General features: G+C 43.7%; 1 protein-coding gene across 1 annotated transcript in view; it reads right to left on the reverse strand.

The window, feature by feature from the left end:
• Positions 1-20,894, reverse strand: part of LOC137629593 (serine-rich adhesin for platelets-like) — a 178,183-nt gene that overhangs the window by 5,233 nt on the left and 152,056 nt on the right. The window contains exons 12-13 of the mRNA XM_068361050.1: positions 18,425-18,522; positions 10,094-10,180 (exon numbers count right to left, since the gene is read on the reverse strand). Of these exons, the coding sequence (XP_068217151.1) occupies positions 10,094-10,180; positions 18,425-18,522 (185 nt within the window). The remainder of the gene's footprint in view (positions 1-10,093; positions 10,181-18,424; positions 18,523-20,894) is intronic.

A 20,894-nucleotide genomic window follows, 5' to 3' on the forward strand; every position in this document is an offset into this window, starting at 1 on the left:
CGAGTTTGGACCACCTGGGTCAGTTTGGGGGATGGGATCCGGAAGGGACGGAGTTTCAACTCGAGGAGGAGAGGAAACCAACTGCTCTTTGGCCAGTGAGGTGCCACTAAAGCTACTGCCCCGTTGAAGGAGCGGAGTTTGTGCAAGACTTTCAGTAGAAGATTCACTGGAGGGAATAAGTAGATCTTCTGCCAATGGTTCCAATCCAGGGTTAATGCGTCCATGGCATAAGCCTGAGGGTCCAGGTTCGGTGTCACATAACATGGGAGTTTGTGATTGAGTCGGGTCGCGAATAGATCTACCTGGAGACCTGGAACCAGCCTGAGTATCCACCGGAAGGAGTGCATGTCCAGGGACCACTCCGATTCCAGTGGGCTCGTCCTGGATAATGAGTCTGCTATCACATTCTGGACTCCTGCTAGGTGAGTTGCTGACAGGAACCAGTCTTTGTCGGCTTCCAAGGTGAAGATAGTGACCAGGATCTGATTCAGGTTGGGTGATTTGGACCCCCCCCCCTGTTGAGGCAGTGGACTACGGCCGTGCTGTCTGAGACTACTCTGATGTGGGTCGACCTCGGAGGGGAGATTCTCTTCAGGGTCAAGAACACCGCCATGGCTTCGAGAACATTGATATGGAACTGTCTCATGGCGGGTGACCAAAAGCCCTGAAACATCTGATGTTGGGAGTAACCCCCCCATCCACTCAGAGACGCGTCGGTATGAATTGTCACTTGTGGAGAGGGGAACTGTAGAAGAACCGACTTGGAGAGGTTCCTCCGATCGGACCATGGTTGTAGTCTCATCTTCAAGACAGAGGGGATCTTCGAGGTCTTGTCTCTTAAAGGTATTGTCCCTCTCTTTCTCCAAACTCGATTGATGTCTTTGAGTTTGGCTTTTAATAGGAGATCGGTCAGTGAGGCAAACTGGAGAAGGCCGAGGATTCGTTCTAAAGCTCTTCTGGACACCTGTTTGTGTTTGAAAAAGTTCCTGACCTTGGAAGCTATCTCCCTCACCTTCTTGGGAGGAAGGGAGAGCTTGTGCTTTGAGAGGTCCCAACGGATGCCTAACAATTCGAAGTGGCTTGATGGTTGTAGACGGGACTTCCGGAGGTTGACTTGGAAGCCCAGTTTGGCGAGAAAATGGAGTACCTTCGACGTAGCTCTGTTGCATTCCTGGTGCGACTGGGCCCAAATGAGCCAATCGTCCAGATAGGCGACGATTTGTATCCCTTGGTGTCTGAGTTGCTCGAGCACCGTCTCCCCCAGTTTCGTGAATACCCTGGGGGCAATGCTGAGACCGAAGGGCATGACTTTGAATGCGAAGGCTCTCTTGCCGAGACGGAAGCCTAGGTAAGGAGAGAAGTTTCGAGCTACTGGGACATGATAATAGGCGTCGGTAAGATCGATAGAGGTGGTGACGGCCCCACGGGGAAGCAAGGTCCGTACCTGAGAGATAGTCAGCATACGGAACTTGTCGCAAAGGATGTAAGAGTTGAGCTTCGACAAGTCCAGAACTACCCTCAACGCCGACGAGTCTTTCTTCGGGACTGTAAACAGGCGGCCTTGGAATTTCAGGGATCGAACCCGCTTGATTGCTCTCTTCTTGAGTAACTCCGCGGTGTACTCTTCCAGGACGGGAGTGGTTCTCTGGAAGAAGGTCACCGGTGGAGGAGGGGATCCCTGTGACCATTTCCAACCTAAGCCCCTTGATATTATGCTGTGAGCCCATGGACTGAAGGTCCAATGGTCCCGGAAGTGATAAAGTCTCCCTCCTACCGGCATCACATCATTGGGAGGGAGTGAATTTAGGCCCCCTCCCTCCACAGGAACCCCTTGCTCTAGGCCCGCCGTGTTGGCGGAACTGTCCTCTACCTCTGAAACTCCCTCTTTGGTATCCACGAAAGGAACCGGAGGATTCGTAGGCAGGGTTGTATGCAGGTGAGGGCATCCAAGAGGGGTTGGGCTGTGTACCAGGGGGAGCAGCGAGGTAGACTACCTGCTGAGGAGGCGCCTGTTGTCGAGAAGTCGAGGCCGCGGAAGACTGTGGGGACGAGGTACCCCGGGCCGCCTTGTAAGGACTAAACCTCTGCTTCTTCTTGAAGAACATGTGTCTCTGGGGTTCGAACCTCTTTTTGGCTGAGAGACCCCACCTTACCTGCAAATTCTGGTTTGCCCTCGCTGCGTCCTGAAGAACCTTATCCACCTTGGTCTGAGGGAAGAGGGTCTTACCCCAGCAGGAGGACGCTATCAGTCTGTTCGGCTCATGCCTGATGGTGGCCTCCGACAGAACGAACTTCCTGCAACTAACCCGAGCTGACCAGAAGTCATGGAGGTCTATTTGGTAGGATAGCAGCTGGTTCTTTGTGGCGACTCTGAACAGCGTTTCCTCTGGGTAAAGAGATGCTAGGGACTCCATGGAGGTGATGGATTGGAGGGACCTAGCAAGTCTAGTACGGGTCTCGAACTCAGTTTTGAGAAGACTCTCTATTAATCTGGGAAGCTTCTCAGAGAAAAGAGTAGAGGCACAGTCCGGGTCTAGTTTCCCCACCGTGAAGGTAGAAGCCGCAGCATCCCAGGCTGCCGAGGTACCCGGAATAAGCAAAGAGGTGGGGTCCGTCTCCTTGAGAGCCGGCATGGAAGAGCCTTCCTTGATGGCCTGTATAGTCAGCTCTATGACTTTGTCTATGAGCGGCAAAGAGATGGAGGCCGCTGTCGTAAAAATAGTGTAGGCACCTTTGTGTGGGGTGAGCTTGGAGTTAATACACCCCCACTCTGATAGTGTTCTGGCCCAGATAGCCTGGGCCTGCTCTTTTGGAAATATGACCGTTTCCTTCGGTACCTTGTCCATACGGACCAATGCATGTTCCTTTAACCGTACAAAACCATTGAACGGGAATGCTAGGCCCGGGGGATAGAACTCCAGGTCCTCTAGAGGGCGGGTGCCTATGCCCTCCAGAGTTAGGGAACCATCTACGAATGTAGCATGCAAGGCAAACCGCCAAGGATTGTTTTTATCGAAGGGCGGCAGCTTCGATGCGTCTGGAGCAGAAGGGGGAGGAAACTGAGTTCCGGCGCGGATCAAAGTAGCCATCATATCCTTAATCTCTGTTATCGCACCAGAGTGATGTTGAACTTGATCTCTGACCAATCCTTTGATCAGTTCGATGGGGAGGAGATCAGCCCAGGGTACCTGAAAGCCATCCGTTGGTTTTTTCTTGGATTTGGTAGACTTAGACTTCTTAGGAGTAGTGGTTTTACGAGGAGCAATATGAATATCAGGAGCTGTCGAGGGTCCGGGGACCGGTGACGTTGATACTGGCAAAGCTGAAGTCTTATAAGTTCGAAGTGGCTTCACCTTGGGTCGTACGGAGGCAGAGGGATCCCGAGGAGAAGCCTTAGAGTTATCAAAACCTAGAAAGGAAGGGGTAGGAGAGGGAGTAGGAGAGAAAAGGGTTTCCACCAACTCGGCACCACTTACCTGCTCGTCCCTGGGTTCTACGTCTATATCCAGACCCGCCATGTCCATCGGTACGAGGGGTTCGTCCTCCACAGAAATGGTAGCCCTGACTTCTTCAATTAAGGGGGCAGCAAGGTCAGGGGAGACTGCAGCAGTAGTCGAGCCTGGGAAGAGGCGGGAGGCCATGTCCCCATCGGGGAGATAGGGTGCGCCAGACGGGGCATTCCTGCCGAAGCCCGACACCCACGGACGAAGAGTAGCCCTTGCTGAACGAAGAGAGACATCATCGGCCTGTAAGATTTGCAGTGATTAGTGATGGAGGAGGGGGTTTGCCCTCAAAAATATACTGTGTATATCATATTCATGTCTATATTAGTGTCTGCCAACGAGAAATAAGGAACAAAGGGAAAACCCACTTACATCATCGTTCAGTAGAATTGACGACAGCTCGTAACAGAGCGAGCACAAATCCGGGAACCAGACCGGGTATTGGGCCTGTCCCGGTTCCTGGATAAAGGGAATGGAGCAGTGTGCATGAGACCGGCAGAGGTCATGCCCAACGGGGTCGTTGAACGAGGCAGGGCATCCTTCAGCAGTACAGCGGGCCTTCTGTAAAAGAAAGGAGACATGAGTGGTGTTTCTTGAAACTCTGATAAGGGGATAAAAAACCTATTATTCTAGAGTTCCGGCACTCACTGAATTCCTTAAGCACCATTATTGCATTGACCAAACAACCGAATATTACTTTTAAGTTGATACCGCCCCATACCATTGTTGGCACTTTAATATTCAATTGTTTGTATAATTGTAATGCACCTAATGTCTGTTAATGACATAAGGATAATTAACTTAAAGCAATCCGCCGACCTCCAAGGGTCGGGGAAGCAGTGACATGCCCTTAAAATAAATATAAACACCAGCCTTAGCTAAAGGCAAGGCAAATACAAGTGTGAAGTGTATGGGCGACCTCCGGTGAGGCCGGAGCGTAATGAAATGTCCTGAATAAAGGAGCCTTAGCTAAAGGCAAGGCAAATATAAGTGTGAAGTGTATGGGGGACCTCCGGTGACGCCGGAGGATAATGAGATGCCCTGAATAATTCAATTGTGGCTAAAGATAAAAAGCTAAGCCGCAGCTAAAGTCTAAAGCTTAGATCATAGTAAAGCATATTTACGATCTCCGGTGAGGCCGGAGGGAGAAGAAAGGTCCTGAATAATTATTGTGAATAACAAACACAGTCGTAATAACAAAGGCTATTGTGGATATGGCCGTGGCCTGAGACCGGAGTAAGGGCCACCGGAGGGTCGTATCTAAACAATATGAAGCCCGTCCCATATAGTAAACAATTTATAAATATAACAATAGAACGAAAGTCATTGAGAATCCCTCATGGCGGAGTAGAACTCAAGGCGGAGTGGAAAACGTTCATAACTACTCCCGAGCCGTAACGGGGAGAGGACGAAACACGGACCAAAATAACGCTAACAATTGAAAAGTCACGAAAAATAAATAACTCGTAAGTTATCATCCACCCAGAGGGGGAGAGGTGAGGGAGGGAGAACCCGTTGAACGCACAAAACGGAAAACGGGAAATCCGCTCACCCACCGGAGCTAAGAAAGAAAACGAGAGAAAGGGGTAACTCGTGACTGCGAACAGAAAACGGGACCCCAAGCTCTCGCTCTCTTAAACACAAAAACAGGACTAAAAATTACACAACACTATTATAAACGTATAAAATAAAAATGTACATCCATATAACACTACGATCGAAGAATAGCATCTGCTAAAACTTGAAATAAATAGCACAGTCGAGTGACGAACGCCTCGGAGGGGCGGGTACTAAACAAACACAAAGCTAGATCGCTATCTCGTTCGTAGGCTGGACTTGCTAGCAAAAAGTACCATGAGCATAAATACACAAAAAAAAAAAGTAATAACGGTTCTAAAGGCATAAGGCCAGGGACTTAACCAAGAACCCAAGTGACAGAGTACTAAACAGGCAGACAAAGATGAATTCCCAAACAAGTGAACAAACAATGGCCGCCATGAAAGGCCAGACGGGAATAATAAAACAGACTATACTGGATATAAAACAAAAGCCCGGTACAATAAAAAACTGTCAAAACAAACTTTGGTACTTAACATTGGAATGTGTGAAGATGGAGCTTCGGACATGACAAAATAAATCCACGATTGATAAAAAAGACCGAGAGCACCACAAAAAAATTCAACACTTAAGATTCCAAAAAAAGGATGTAGTTCAGATGGCGCTCGCGTCGTGGCGTGGGTGGTGTGACGCTGGGGGTTGGCTAGGGCCTTTGTATCGGCCCATCCCTTTGACGAAGGAATTAACTAAATGGAAGACAACCTGTGAATAGTGGATTTCACGCGCCTTTGCTTTATACACGACACCCAAAAGGTGCTCGCGCGAGGGTTGTAACCTCAGCATTCCATGCTTTTATCTTTCTCTGGTATAATTGGAAGGTTTTATCAGAAAAGATATTTAAGAAGGACTCTTTTCACCGGGCGCCACAGGTCGACCCAGAAAATGTATATTACAATAACATTAACTATGGCTGATAAGCAGATTGCTATTGGTAGTGCACTGGGTGCAATATTAATGGCAGTAGTGTAGACAAAAGGCAAGTCATTTCAATGGAAATGAAAGCAGCCATTATCAAGAAACTAAATAGCAGCGAGAGGGCAAATATTGCATGTGCATATCAAGTAGATTGTTCAACAATTTGCATGAATTATGAGACGACAAGTTATCCTAAGACAGCGAATTATGCCAGGTGTCAGCTAACTCATCTCCCTTCATCATATCTCCATCACTATAAGAAAATGTTTAAAAATACAAGTTACAGTATTTTATTGCTTTCTTTATTAATATTTACAGTACAATACACTGCTGAAGTAGCGCTTCCTTCTATCTGGTCTGCACTCCTGCTCGATTGCCCCTAGGAGGAAAGCCAGCGAGAAGGAGTGTTAGAAAGAGGTTTGGGGTGCGTAAAGAAGAAAACACGCTTCCTCGCCCCTGAGGAAGGAAGATCACGCTTCGCCTTCTTCTTGCTGTGCCGTACAAACTTCTCCCATTGGGAGGGTGACCACTCCTGAAACTCTTCACAGGGCAAAACCTGCTCACAGCGATGCTCTCTACAAGTTGGACACAGAGAGTGCGGTTCAGTATCATCCGAAGGCATGAAGGTGTGCACACGAGGGCATTAGAAAAAAAACATGCACACTTGTAAAGAAAAGGCAAAAATTATATAAAGTCCAATGACAGCCTTTGGAGGAGAGAGAAGAGATATACGTTCTCTACAAGCCAAAAGAAAAAAGTGACGTAGCTCTCAGCTGTGAGAGTATACAGTACATGTAATGCCTTACAACAAAAAATCAATTCATTCTGGAGTGGCTTCTGTAACATGATTTTTTCATGTTGTGAGTCACATTCTACATGTAAATTGCCTAATTCCTTCCAAACCCTACAAAACACCAGATTAAATCTTATAATAAAGCTTCCTGCACTGTCCAAACTTCTCCTATTCGGAGGTTGGCCACTCCTGAAACTCTTCACACGGCGAACCCTGCTTGCAGCGATGCCCTCTACAAATTGGACACAGAGAGTGCGGTTCGTTATCATCCGAAGACATAAAGGTACCGCACCCATACGCCCAGGACAGGACCACACAAGGGCGTCAGAAAAAGAACAAGCACACCTGTAAAGACAAGGCAAAAATTATAAAGTACAATGACAGCCTTTGGAGGAGAGAGAGGAGATATACGCTCTCTACAAGCCAAAAGAAAAGAGTGACGTACCTCACAGCTGTGATGCCTCACAACGCGAAATTAATTCGTTCTGGAGTGGCTTTCGCAACATGATTTTTTTTGTGTTGTGAGTCACATTTTACATGTAAATCGCCTAATTCATTCCAAACCCTACAAAACACCACATTAAATCTTATAATAAAGCTACAGTATAACTACAATAAAATACCGTACAGCCAAATACATTTGAACCACTCAATATAACTAAACTAACTTTTAAAATCTGTAAATTAAGTAGTTATTAGAACATAATGTAATAAGTAAATGGAAAATAATACAATACATATAGTACAATAGTATACATACAGTATACAGTACTGTACAAAATATATAGTACCATATGTACTGTACTATTATAGTTACCCCTACTATAGACTACAGGTACATTTTCTATTGTCTAAACCCATTTTCTTCAACTTTTTTTGATGGGTGATTATTCTATTCTCGGCCTGGCTGGCAAAAATCTTTCCTTAACATGAAACATTTTTCACAATGTGAGTCATAAAATATTCGGATCTCGTTTTGCAGCGTGAAAATTTCGTAAGTAGATTCTTTCGTGAAGAGGTATGGCTGTATATAGGTGGGTGGGTACCCCACTTTCTGCTTACCCACTGCTACTTTCCAGCTCTGTCGAATGATAATCCACATTATTATTATTATTACTATTATCATTTGCTAAGCTACAACCCTTGTTGGAAAAGCAGGATGCTAAAAGCTCAGGGGCCCTAACAGGGAAAATAGCTGTGAGGAAAGGAAGCAAGGCAAAATAAGATATTTTAAGAACAGTAAAAACTGGGTGAGATGGCCATGTCGTCCTGATGGAGGCTTCCTATAGACAGCTTTCTAAGGGATATTTGGCTACAGTGATACTCTCAGAGAATTGACCATAAGTCTCCAGAACTCTAACTCCTGGCACAAGTATCCTTAAAATTTTTCTTAAGGATATCGCATAATATCAGGGGACGTATATCTTGATATGACACACGGCAATCTTCCCCCCGTATAGCGTTTTCGCTTCGAGGGGGAAGAGTGGCGAAACTGAAGGGGAGCCGTTATCAAGGTTACCCTTCCTCCCCTACTATTACGAGGCTCCTAGATGGCGCTCATTCCTTATAGCATTGAGCATGGTGCTACAGATATAGTAGTTTCGGGAGGGATCTTTACCTAACCCTTTTCTTAGAAAAGGAGGGTGGGTCCATCAGGACGACATGGCCATCTCACCCAAAAATAGATTTTTTGCTTTGCTTCAAAATCTGTTTTTTGGGCTCAAGCCATGTCGTCCTGATGGAAGTTTACCAGAGAATTATTTGAAAGTACTGTATCTGTAGATTTGTATAAGTGCATCAACCTTGGGACAGTTTTTTATATGGTCATCCGGACCATTGAGAAATTTGACGTTACCGTTATACGTCATTGCCACTAATCATAGACCAATGTTAGGGCTTCCTGGCCCCTGCAGGGAAGTGTCTTGCTAAACAGTAAAAAAAAAAAAAGGCTCTAAGGAAGCATGGCATCCTGTGCCGACGCCGTCGTGGTCGGCAGAGGAATAAGAGTTCCCCTGTCCGCGACATTGTCGGCTATAAGATTTGTCTTATAGTCTACAAGGGAGAAAGGCGGTGGCAGGTATGCCGCCTACTTTCGGTTGTAAACTAAGGAAGCATAGCTTCCCATGCCGACAACATCGTGGGCGGCAGAGGAATCACGATTCATATGTCGGCGACATTGTCGGCTGCAAGGCAATACACCCTGAGTTACCGTCATACTTCAAAGCTGGGATACTCGGTGGCAGAGAAGATCGACGGTGAAAACTACCTAAGTCAAGCTGGAGTTGATTACTCGGTGGCGATGACGGAAGATAGGGTTGCCGCTTGAGATGGAGGCACTCAGGGGGGAGAAAGGGTTAATCCTCTTTTCTCTAAAATAGAAACGTATCGAATTATACCCCTAAATTCTAGGGGATATTTATCCCCGACCGAATAAATAGAAAACGATACAAGAGGTTAACAATGGGATTTACATTAAAACGTATACAGAACAGGTTAGGCTAGCCTAACTCGGGTGGGGACTGCGGCTACGATTGATACCACCAGGGTCCTCACCGTATATGAAAGTAACGTTACATATCGGAAGAGGAAATATTATATGTATGCACTCTTCACTAGTATAATTTGCCTAACTAGCTAAAAGTTTCTTTATAGCTAAATATAGGGAGCGTCACACTACTAACTAAATAATTGCATTTATGGCGTGCAACAGCGGTCTCAAAATGGCCGCCTTCGGAGTTGGCTGCGCTCCACTTAACACACTTAAATTATACAAATTTAACTGTGAAAAGGGAGCTATAAATTATACACAGGAAAGATCAAATACTCAATTTTCCAGAGGATGAAGATGCTGGAGATTGCATGATAATAATACAATAAACAGTAACAACACCGAGAGAAACGTAGGAGCGCACTTAGCTTAAATGCTACAGTTCAAAGGAATGATGGGCCGTAGTAGTACAGGGAGGGGGTCCACCAGGTACCTTGATAACGGCTCCCCTTTCGTTCGTCACTCTTCCCCCTCAAAGAGTTAAATCTATTCGGGGTGAAGATTGCTATGTGTCGTATCAAAAAATACTTCCCTTGATATTATGCGATATCCTTAAATATATATTAAAGATACTCGCGCCAGGAGTTAGAATTGTGGAGACCTATGCTTAATTATCTGGGAGTATCATTGTAGCAAATATCCCTTAGAAAGCTACCTAAAGGAACCTTCCATCAGGACGACATGGCCGAGCCCAAAAAGACACTGTACTTTACTCACTGCACTATCATTAGCAGACTCCTGGCTAACACTTTGTACCTCTCTGCTTACGCTGAATCCCTGGGAAGAAGTAAGCGAGGTCTCTGGCTGTAGATAAATAAAAAAATTCATTAATATATTGTACAAACACAAAACACACAAGTAATCAATTTATAAGAGAGTATTTACAAAATGGCATTAATTCAGTACAAAAATGAACCTTACAAAACTTTTTGTCATTTTGTAAAAATTAGTTGCCAAAAGATAAATATTTAGATCAAACACACATTCCGAAAGCTTTAACTGCAAATACTAATCTGTATAAAAACTCAAGATATCACTGATAATGTTTCTCTAACTCTACATGACTCCTTTAAAATTTCAGGTGTAGCCCAGATGTTCATAACTAAAGGCCATACATGATGACCTGTAATACACAGGAATTCAGATAGAAACTGGAATGATTTAATACTATTATTACTATTATTATTATTATTATTATTATTATTATTATTATTATTATTATTATTATTATTATTATTATTATTATTATTATTATCATTATTATTATTATTTTTATTATTACTTGCTAAGCTACAACCCTACTTGGAAAATCAGGATTCTATAAGCCCAAGGGCTCCAACAGGGAATATAGCCCAATGAGGAAATGAAACAAGGAAAAATTAAATATTTTAAGAACAGTAACAACACTAGAATAAATATTTCCTATATAAACTAAAAAATACTAACAAAACCAGAGGAAGAGAAATAAGATAGAATAGAGTGCACAAGTGTAGAATGGAGACTTCAAATATCTAAACACACCAAAATGAAATGAAAAAAATAATAGTCAGCACAATTAAGGGATTTTGACGAAGGAAAAATATATTTCTGGGGAGAGACCTGTGACGCCCGGTGAAAGTCCTTCTTTTCTAATATAAATCTTCCAAATACACTAGAGAAAGATAAAAGCATGGAATGCAGAGGTTACAACCCTCGCGCGAGCACCTTGTTGGTGTCGTATATCTAACAAGGGCGTGTGTAAACCACTATTCACAGGCTGTCTTCCATTTAGATAATCCCTTCATCAAAGGGGAGGGCCGTGACAAGCCCTAGAGAATACAGTTGGGCTACCCTACCGACACCTACTACTCGCGCTCTCCAGGTCATCCTTCTGCAAGAACATATGGCTTGGCAAGGAAAGGGTGGGTCCGTACAAAAATAACCGGGAAGGGTTTCACCGGGCGTCACAGGTCTCTCCCCAGAAATAGATTTTTCCTTCGTCAAAATACCTTTTCTGGGTCGATCTGTAACGGCCAGTGAAAATGTACCAGAGAATGCCTTCCAAGCCCAACAAAGTAATAACATAATGCAGAGAATACAATCACCATGTTCGACAATAATATAATATAATAATGTAAGAAACGTCCAATTACCAACTAGCCAAATGACATAGGGAGCGTAAGGCTGAATAACTAAGACGACAAGGAATCAACTGAGTGTCAAATCGCAAAAGGCATCAAACCTTACATGTCTAAGCATATCTAAACCTTAAAGGAACGGTAACTACAATAACAGTTAAACCATAGGAATTAAACATGGCAAATATCATAGGGCTAACGAACTACCCAGGAGAGCGATGACGTGGTGTGAGTGGCGGGTAGGAGGGAGAAGAGAAGAGATGGAAGAAAGGAAGAAGCAGAGATTAATGGAGAGGGAATAGGCTCCCCGCTGCCATCGTCGGGAATTAAGGCCCTGTAAAATCTTTAGATAGTGGCGTAAGTCAACCATAGGGGATTTCCAACCCGTATATTCTTGTTTAAAAATCATCAACGTCCCTGTTCTGGAAGTAATTGATGTAGGTATCTACTGTCCGTATATCATGAGCCTGGGGAAATGATTCCGGATAAGTATGATTAAAGAAGTAGAGGATTTGTTGCCTGATGCCGTGAATGGAAATAGTAACTCCTTGTTCCCCGATAACCAAGGGGCCAGACGAGCGGGTGGCAGTTCTAGCTAAAAATGGCCTTGAGAGTAGTGACTGAACACAGAGAAAAGGTCCTGGGGAAGAAGAATAATCTTCCGAGGGGAGCACCTATTTTGCGGATCCTCATTTCTTAGCTACGAAATCATTGTCTGGAGAAAGGAGTTCTTCGGCTGTAGGGAGGAAATCTATGTTTTCCGGGTTTGTGAGAGAGCTGCTAGTTCTGATATTCCATCACCTGAGGCCATAGCCGTTAGAAATAAAGTCTTCCTAAGAAGAGTGATCAAAGCAGGTTCATTGTCTGTGTCCGGCGCAAGTTTTGAGGACACCGTTCATAGATCAGAGTCCTTTTGTGGCCAAACCGAAGGTGAAAGCCTAGCACATGTTTTTGGAATTGATGAGAAATAGGAATCAGCTAGGTTAATGTTAAACCCAACAAGGAAGATCTTCTTCAAAGCTTTCTTGATGGTGGTTAAAGTGCTAACTGTTAGGCCTTTGCCAAATAAGAACCTCGATGAAGAGATCGATTTCCGGTTCAATGTTCGCGTCTCTATGAGCTGCAATCTTCCTGTAGTCCACAAAGTCAGAGTTTCGGGTACCCTTGAGCAATCTGACACAGTGAGTTTGAATTACTTGAGTCAGTTTGGGGAACGGAATCCGGAAGGGACGGATTTTCAACTCGAGGATGAGAGGAAACAAACTGTTCTTGGCCAGTGAGGTGGTACTAAAACCACTGCCCCCTGGAAGGAGCGTAGTTTGTGTAAAAGTCTAATTAGAAGATTCATTGGGGGAAATAGGTAAACCTTCTTCTAATGGTTCCTGAGTATCCACCGGAATGAAATTAAGTCTAGAGACCATTCTGACTCCAGTGATTTCGTCCTGGCTAGTGAGTCTGCTCTCTCATTCTGGACTCCCGCAAGGTGAGTTACTGACAGGATCCAGTTCTTTTCTGTTGGCCAGGCGAAGATAGTGACCAGGATCCGATTCAGGTTGGGTGACTTGGATCCTCCCCTGTTGACGCAGTGTACTGTACCACGTCTGTGCTGTCTGACACTACTCTGATGTGGCTCGACCTCGGAGGAGAAAGTCTCTTCAGGGTCAAGAACACTGCCATGACTTCGGGAACATTGATATGGGTCTGTATCATGGCGGGTGACCAAGACCCCTGAAACATCTGATGTTCGGAGTAATCCCCCCATCCACTTAGAGACCCGGCTGTATGGAATGTCTCTTGTGGAGGTGGGAATTGTAGAGGAACCGATTTGGAGAGGTTCTTCGGTTTGGACCATGGGCGTAGTCTTATTTTCCAGACAGAGGGGATCTTCGAGACCTTGTCTCTTAACGGTACTGTAGCTCTCTTTCTCCAAACTCGATTGATGTCTTTGAATTTTTGTTATTGAAGTGAATTGGAGAAGGCCGATGATTCTTTCTTAGGTTCACCTGGACATCCGTTTGTGTTTAAGAAAATTCTTGATCTTGGAAGCTATTCCTCTTACCTTTTTGGAAGGGAGAGACAACGTGTGCTTCAAAAGGTGCCACTGAATGTCTAACCATTCTAAGTGGCCTGATGGTTGCAGGCGAGACTTTTGGAGATTGACCGGAAATCACAGGTTGTCGAGAAATCGAAGTACTTCCTTCGTAGCTCTGTTGCCTTCTATGGCCGACCGGGCCCAAATGAGCCAACCATCCAGATAAGCCATGAACTGTATCTCTTGGTTCCTGAGTTGTTCTAACACTGTCTCTCCCAGTTTCGTGAATATCCTGGGATCAATGTTGAGGCTGAAGAGCCTGTCTTGAACGCAAAGGCTTTCCTGCCTAGGCGGAAACCCAGATAAGAAGAGAAGTTTCGAGCTATAGGCACATGATAACCGTCGTCGGTAAGATCGACAGAGGTGGTGACGGCCCCACGAGGAAGTAAGGTCCATACCTGAGAGATAGTCATCATCCGGAACTTGCCTCAGAGAATGTAAGAGTTTAGCTTTGACAAGTCCAGGTCCACTCTCAATGCCGACAAGCCTTTCTTCGGAATTGTGAACAGACGGCCTTGGAACTTCGGTGATAGGTCCCGTTTGATTGCTTCCTTCTTGAGTAACTCTGTGGTGGACTCTTTCATGATGGGAGGGGATTTCTGGGAGAGGGTCACTGGTGGAGGAGGAGGACCTTGTGGCCATTTCCACCTCAAACCTTTAGAGATTATGCTATGAGCCCACGGACTGAAGGTCCAATGGTCTTGAAATTGGTAGTCTCTCCCCTACCGGGACTACCTCGTTGTGAGGGAGTGAACCTAGGTCCTTTCCTTCCCCGAGCCCCCTTTTTCCTAGGTCCGCCTTGATGGCGGAACTGTCTTCTACTTCTGTACCTTACTCTCTGATGTCCATGAAAGGAACCTGAGGGTTCAGAGCTAGGGCTGAATGCAGGTGAGGGCATCCAAACGGGGTTGGGCTGTGTACCTGGGGAACCAGTGAGGTATCCCACCTGATGAGGGGGGATCCGGATGCATAGTCGTCGAATCAGAGGAAGACTGTGATGTCGAATGGGTAACTGACTATTGATGGCAGTGACCCCGGTTCGTTTTGTAGAGGGCAACTCTGCTTCTTCTTGAAGAAAGCTTGCTTTTGGTCTTCGACCTTCTTTCTGGCAGTGAGGCCCCGCCTTTCCTGCAATTTTGGGTTTCTCTCGTATCATCTTGCAGAACCTTGTTCACCTCCTCCTGAGGGAAGAGGGTTTTACCCCATCAGGGGGAAACTATCAGCCTGCTCGATTCCTGTCTGATAGACGCCACAGACAGAACGTATTTCCTACAACTAACCCGTTCAGACCACCAAACGTGTAGTTCGAATTGGAAGGGCAGAGATTGGTTCTTCATGAATATCCGAAACAAAATCTCAGTGGGATAAACCGAGGCTAGGGTCTCCCCGAGGTGGGGTCCGGCTCTTTAAGAGCCGGCATGGCTGAACCTTCTTGTCAGCTTGAATAGTAAGACCTGTCCAATTATCCGTAATAGGCAAGGCAACAATGATAGCCGTTGTAGATATGGCGTATTCCCCATTGTGTGGGGTGAGCTTGGAATTATCGTACCCCCAGACCGACAACATCCTGGTCCAGACAGATCGGGCCTGCCCTTTAGGAAATAATACGTTACCTTCGGTACCTTGCCTAACCTAACCAAGTCATGCTCTTTCAATCAAACGAATCCGTTGAATGGGTATTCTAGTCCCTGAGAGTAAATTCTAGGTCCTCCAGAGGGCGGACGTCTATGCCATCCAGAGTTATGGTACCATCCATATATGGGACATGTAAGGAAAATTTCTATGTGTTGTTTTTATCGAAGGAGGTTACTTCGATACTCCTGGGGCTGTAGGGGGAGACATCTGAGTTCCTGAACGGATCCAACTCACCAACATATCTTTGAGCTCCGTCATAGCCCCCTAGAATGTGTTGTATCTGCTCTTTAACCCTACCCTTGGCTTTTAGCAGTCACGGTTTTATGCAAGGAATATGAACATCAAGATCCTTTGAGGGTCCTAGGTCGGTGCTGCAGGTAATTGCAAAGCTGAAGGCTCCAAACTCATCACCACCTACCTGCCCATCCATGGGGTCGATGTCCAACCCTAGAGAGGACACTCCGAGGAGATAGGGTCCTCTAGATGGAGCATTCCTTCCAAACCTTGATACCCTAGGGCGGGGAGCCGCTCTCGCAGGCCTGAGAGATTCACCATCGCCCTGAAAGAAGTGAGGGGATTAGTGATGAAGGAGAAGACCGATCTCAATAAGTAATGCATACATAAATCCAGATCAAATTCAATCATCGCCCAAGTATACCAAATAGAAACATTAGAACCAACTTACCTCATGGGTCAGGAGTAGGGAGGACAGCTCGTAGCAGATCGTGCATGACTCCGGGAACCATACCATGTAGGCGGACCTTCTGTAGAAAGGAGACATAAGTCTGGATGTTCCTTGAAACTCTGGTTAGTGATCCCATTCACAGGCTGGAATCAACCAAATCAGTATAACTAAAAATAATGGCTATTTTTATGCATATATTTAATTATAAATATGAAGTATAAACTAAAAATAACAGTTATATTTATGCATATATTTAATTACAAATATGTATAAATATGTACAAATATGGATAAATATCCATACAACATCGTGTTCAAAATAGAAATAAATTTCTACTCAGTACTTGGGATCGAACGCTAGCCCCTTCTAATGAAAAGCCAGGTCGAAACCAACCATGCCATGAGAGGCTATCTACTGTTCCTTGAGACTCCGGTCAGTGAACAGATGAATCAATAGTATACTAACATCCAGTAACCACGTAACATGTAATTATAAACCTCATCGGTAATATAATGTTAACCCCGGTTCTGAACATCTGAGTCAGGGGTGGCCAACCTATGACTCATGCGCCAACAGTGTCGCATTGTACGATTACAAGCGGAGCACTATACCCCATAGATAGTAAATTGAATGACTTTTCTTTAAAACTGCTAAATATGTTCATATATTTTCATTAGGACTTTCAAGAATAACTAATGAATATTATCAACGCAAATTCAAAGTGTCATTAAAGTAAGTACAGTTTACTTTGTATTCATGTTAAATCCTTTACTTTACATCTAAAACAAAAGACTGGCCACCCGTGGTCTGAGTGATCTCTGTTGCCACCGGAGACCCTGTGACAAAGGTCCGTCATAGTGAAAACGTGAACAACAGAGGTAAGATAATATTAACCTCAATGCTGACATCTATGTGATATCCGGTTAAGCCGGAGATTCGATAAAAAGGACCGTAATAATGAAAGGTGATTATTCATGAAAAGGGGTTCGTACCCTGGTTCTGATCGTCTGATTGATCTCTGCTTGTACCGGAGATCCGGTAACAAAGGTCCGTCACTGTGAAATCTGACCCTCATCGGTACGATAACATTCCTCCATACTGAATGCCTGTGTTATCTCCAGTGAAGCCGGAGATTCGATGAAAAAAGGGACCGTTATAATGTAATTGTGATCAATCATGACAAAGGTTCGTGTGCAAAAGGCCTCAGCCGGAGTCTGAGTGGCGGATTTCACCTTTGCACTCCAAATATCTGACTAGTTCTCACCCAATGAGTATCCATTATAGCAGAGTATAACTCAAGGCGGAGCTAAGGGTGTCGTCATAAAGCGACCCCAAATAATGACTCATACACTAACGTAACCTATTAATAGTGCTAGCTCTGTTAACAGTAACCACATCAATAAATCAAGAATATCATTAAACGTAATATCATCCACTCGGAGAATAAGAGAAGGCAGAAATAACTCGTGATCGTATAAAACGGAAAACGGGAAATCCACCTCCTCTACTCGAGCTTAATAAAGAAAACGAGAGAAGGGGTAACTTGTTTCTGTAGAAACAGAATACGAGCACTCTATGCTCACGTTCTCAAGGTTACATAATAAAAACCAAAATCACATAATAATATGATAAGAATAATGATAAAATTGTAATAACCAAGAACGAAGAATAACGACAACGTAACAATTAAACATAAAGATATAGTCTAAATCAAGCACCTTCCTGAGGCGTGAACGTAACTATAACAAAGACTAGATCGATATTCTTCGTCCAAATTGGACTTGCTAGCAAATAAATACCATAGTAAAAAACAATAATAAATAATGATAATAATATTGGTCATAAAACGTAAGTGATATAACCTAGATGACAGAGTACCAGAAGGGCAACATTAACTTGAAAAACTACCGAATCAAACAAAACCAAAATGGCTGCCGATACCGAGGACGGCCAAGCCTCTTCCAAAATTAAAATCCACATTACTGGAACGAGAACAAATGCCCGGTACTGAAAAAACTGTCAAAACAAACTATGGTACTTAACATTGGTAAAGGTGAAGTAGCAACGTCAGTCATGTTGAATTAACGACAATCACTTCCAAAACACACCTAACAAAATAAAAACGACTTAGCGGGCAAGTCCAAAACAGAAGGATGTGTTGGAGAGCGCGAGTAGTAGGTGTCGGTAGGGTAGCCCAACTGTATTCTCTAAGGCCTGTTACGGCCCTCCCCTTTGATGAAGGGATTATCTAAATGGAAGACAGCCTGTGAATAGTGGTTTACACACGCCCTTGTTAGGTATACGACACCAACAAGGTGCTCGCGCGAGGGTTGTAACCTCTGCATTCCATGCTTTTATCTTTCTCTAGTATATTTGGAAGATTTATATTAGAAAAGAAGGACTTTCACCGGCCGTCACAGATCGACCCAGAAAAGAAATTATTTTAGTAACTACAGTCACATGTGTTCTTGATTCAAATACTTGACCAAAGCTAACAGACTAATTTAAGAAAATAGTACCTGCTCTTTTGAATTAGAGTCTGAAGTGTTTGTTGCTAGTTCTTCCTGAATGACCGAGTTTTCCAATGTTTCTCCTGATACAGGAAGGTCTTCTACATCTGTAATATAAAATTCAAATTAGGAAAGAAAATAAAACTGATTATACTATTGGGATAATGGTTTAGTATACAAGTGATGAAATTTTAAATAAAAACTTCGATCTTTAAGAAAAATAAACACTAATGCCTAATTATGAATTAATCTTACCTTATGATTTCTACCCTGCTGTTTGGCTCTTGTAAGAGCCTGAGCTCTTATGATTCCATGCTCCAAATTTATATCATCTCACTGAAATCCATAAATTGTGCTCTTGCAAGTTATAAGATTGGTCTTGACTTTAGCTATATTTCTGACCATATTAATGGGATGTGCCACAATAGCATTTCACTATCTATTGTACCAACCGTGTGTCACACGATCGTACATAGTTCATTTTGTGTATATATTGCTTGTATCTTCGCTCTCCCCTCGCACTAAAAAGAACCTGAAAAAACATGTCTGTTTTTCTCATCAGTAACGGTGTCAATTTTAAACATGAAAATTCTTGTTGCCTTGAGCTTTTGTATATAAAGTTGAGTGTTCTATAATAAACTCACTCAGTTGCTTTCACCCTGTCTCTGAGTCACAACCTTCTCTCGGCCCGTCACATTGGTGACCACGGAGCGACACGCTCCTCCCGCCTGCAGCCCACCCCCGCCTATGAATGCCGTAGGACATACACGCCTATGAATGCCGTAGGACATACACGCCTATGAATGCCGTAGGACATGCACGCCTCTGAATGCCGTAGGACATGCACGCCTATGAATGCCGTAGGACACACACGCCTATGAATGCCGTAGGACACGCCTATGAATGCCGTAGGACACGCCTATGAATGCCGTAGGACACACACGCAAATGAATTCCATAGGACACACGCTTATGAATGCCGTAGGAAACACTCGCCTACCCTGTGACGAGCCGGAGTGGCAACAAAGCCACCCATCATCCACCACTCGCTCGCGCTCCAACCAATGACTTCTACAGCCATTCACTGCCGCTAATCAGCGCAGTTTTTACTACTACCTCTCCAGATTCAGGGCACCCTATTTAACATGTACAGTACAGTATGTCATTTTTAGGGGGGGGGGAGCCATGCACCAACCATGTGTCACACGATCGTACATAGTTCATTTTGTGTATATATTGCTTGTATCTTCGCTCTCCCCTCACACTAAAAAGAACCTGAAAAAACATGTCTGTTTTTCTTATCGGTAATGGTGTCAATTTTAAACATGAAAATTCTTGTTGCCTTGAGCTTTTGTATATAAAGTTGAGTGTTCTATAATAAACTCACTCAGTTGCTTTCACCCTGTCTTTGAGTCACAACCTTCTCTCGGCCCGTCACACTATTTTCATAAAATAACCTTTTAACTAAAATTATTTCAATACTTATCTGGGATTAATGTGCTATTCATTGAAAGAAGGAATAGCTCAACAATGATAAAAATATTGTATAATAGTAATTTACTGTACCCACAAATATTACCTTATGGAAAGCCAGGCTCATATAGCATAGGGAAAAATAAAATTCACAAATACCAAACACCAGAAAGGAAAGTTCTAAATATAGTAAAATACGTTAGGCTAGTATAAACACACATTTAACTGGAAACATGAAAAGGACATGCTACCAAACAAAAATAATAATAGGAAAGAAATTAGAAATAATAGTTTGAAGCATAAAATGATAGAATCCTTCTATATAAGAGCCAACACGATGAAAACCAGAATCCTAATGTTAAAATTTATCTTTATACTCACCTGATATTCATATTGTTTCTACTTGAAAATGTGTCGACGTCTACCCCAAAATGAAAATTTTCCATTTTCTCTGTGACCAAAATTACCCCCTTCACTACGAACCACCATGCAATCTGGTAGTTGATGGCAATTAGCTTGGTCAATGAGAAAGTTATCTATTTCCTGCTTTTCAGTTCTCGAAGTCACAAACTCGACCATTAGTCTTCTGACATCAAAGATCAATGGGGAGGGCAGGAGTGACATGTATAGAACACCAGGCAAATATAAAGCTAAAAAAATTTATCATTGAAATTCAGTTTATTTTCTATGAAACATCTCTTATGTGCTGAATTCCACACCCTGATACAGGTGAGATACGGAAGTAAAGAGATGGGAAAGAAACAACCTAATTAATAAATTTAACAACTACTCAAGATTAGTTTAAAAGGTAACCGATCTTAATCCCAAATAGACCTGTAATGACGTCAATTTCTTGATTGGATTCCAAATTTATACCGCCTATCTACCTTTTAAAACTTAAGTCTTACACCGTATAATAAATAAAACCTTGAACTTTCTCCACCATCTCCAGTACTGTCCCCAGTTGTTCAACAGACAACTGTCTTTGCTTCCTCCTGGATAATGAA

The sequence above is a fragment of the Palaemon carinicauda genome, chromosome 37, assembly GCF_036898095.1.
Source record: "Palaemon carinicauda isolate YSFRI2023 chromosome 37, ASM3689809v2, whole genome shotgun sequence".
Taxonomy (NCBI): Eukaryota; Metazoa; Arthropoda; class Malacostraca; order Decapoda; family Palaemonidae; genus Palaemon; species Palaemon carinicauda.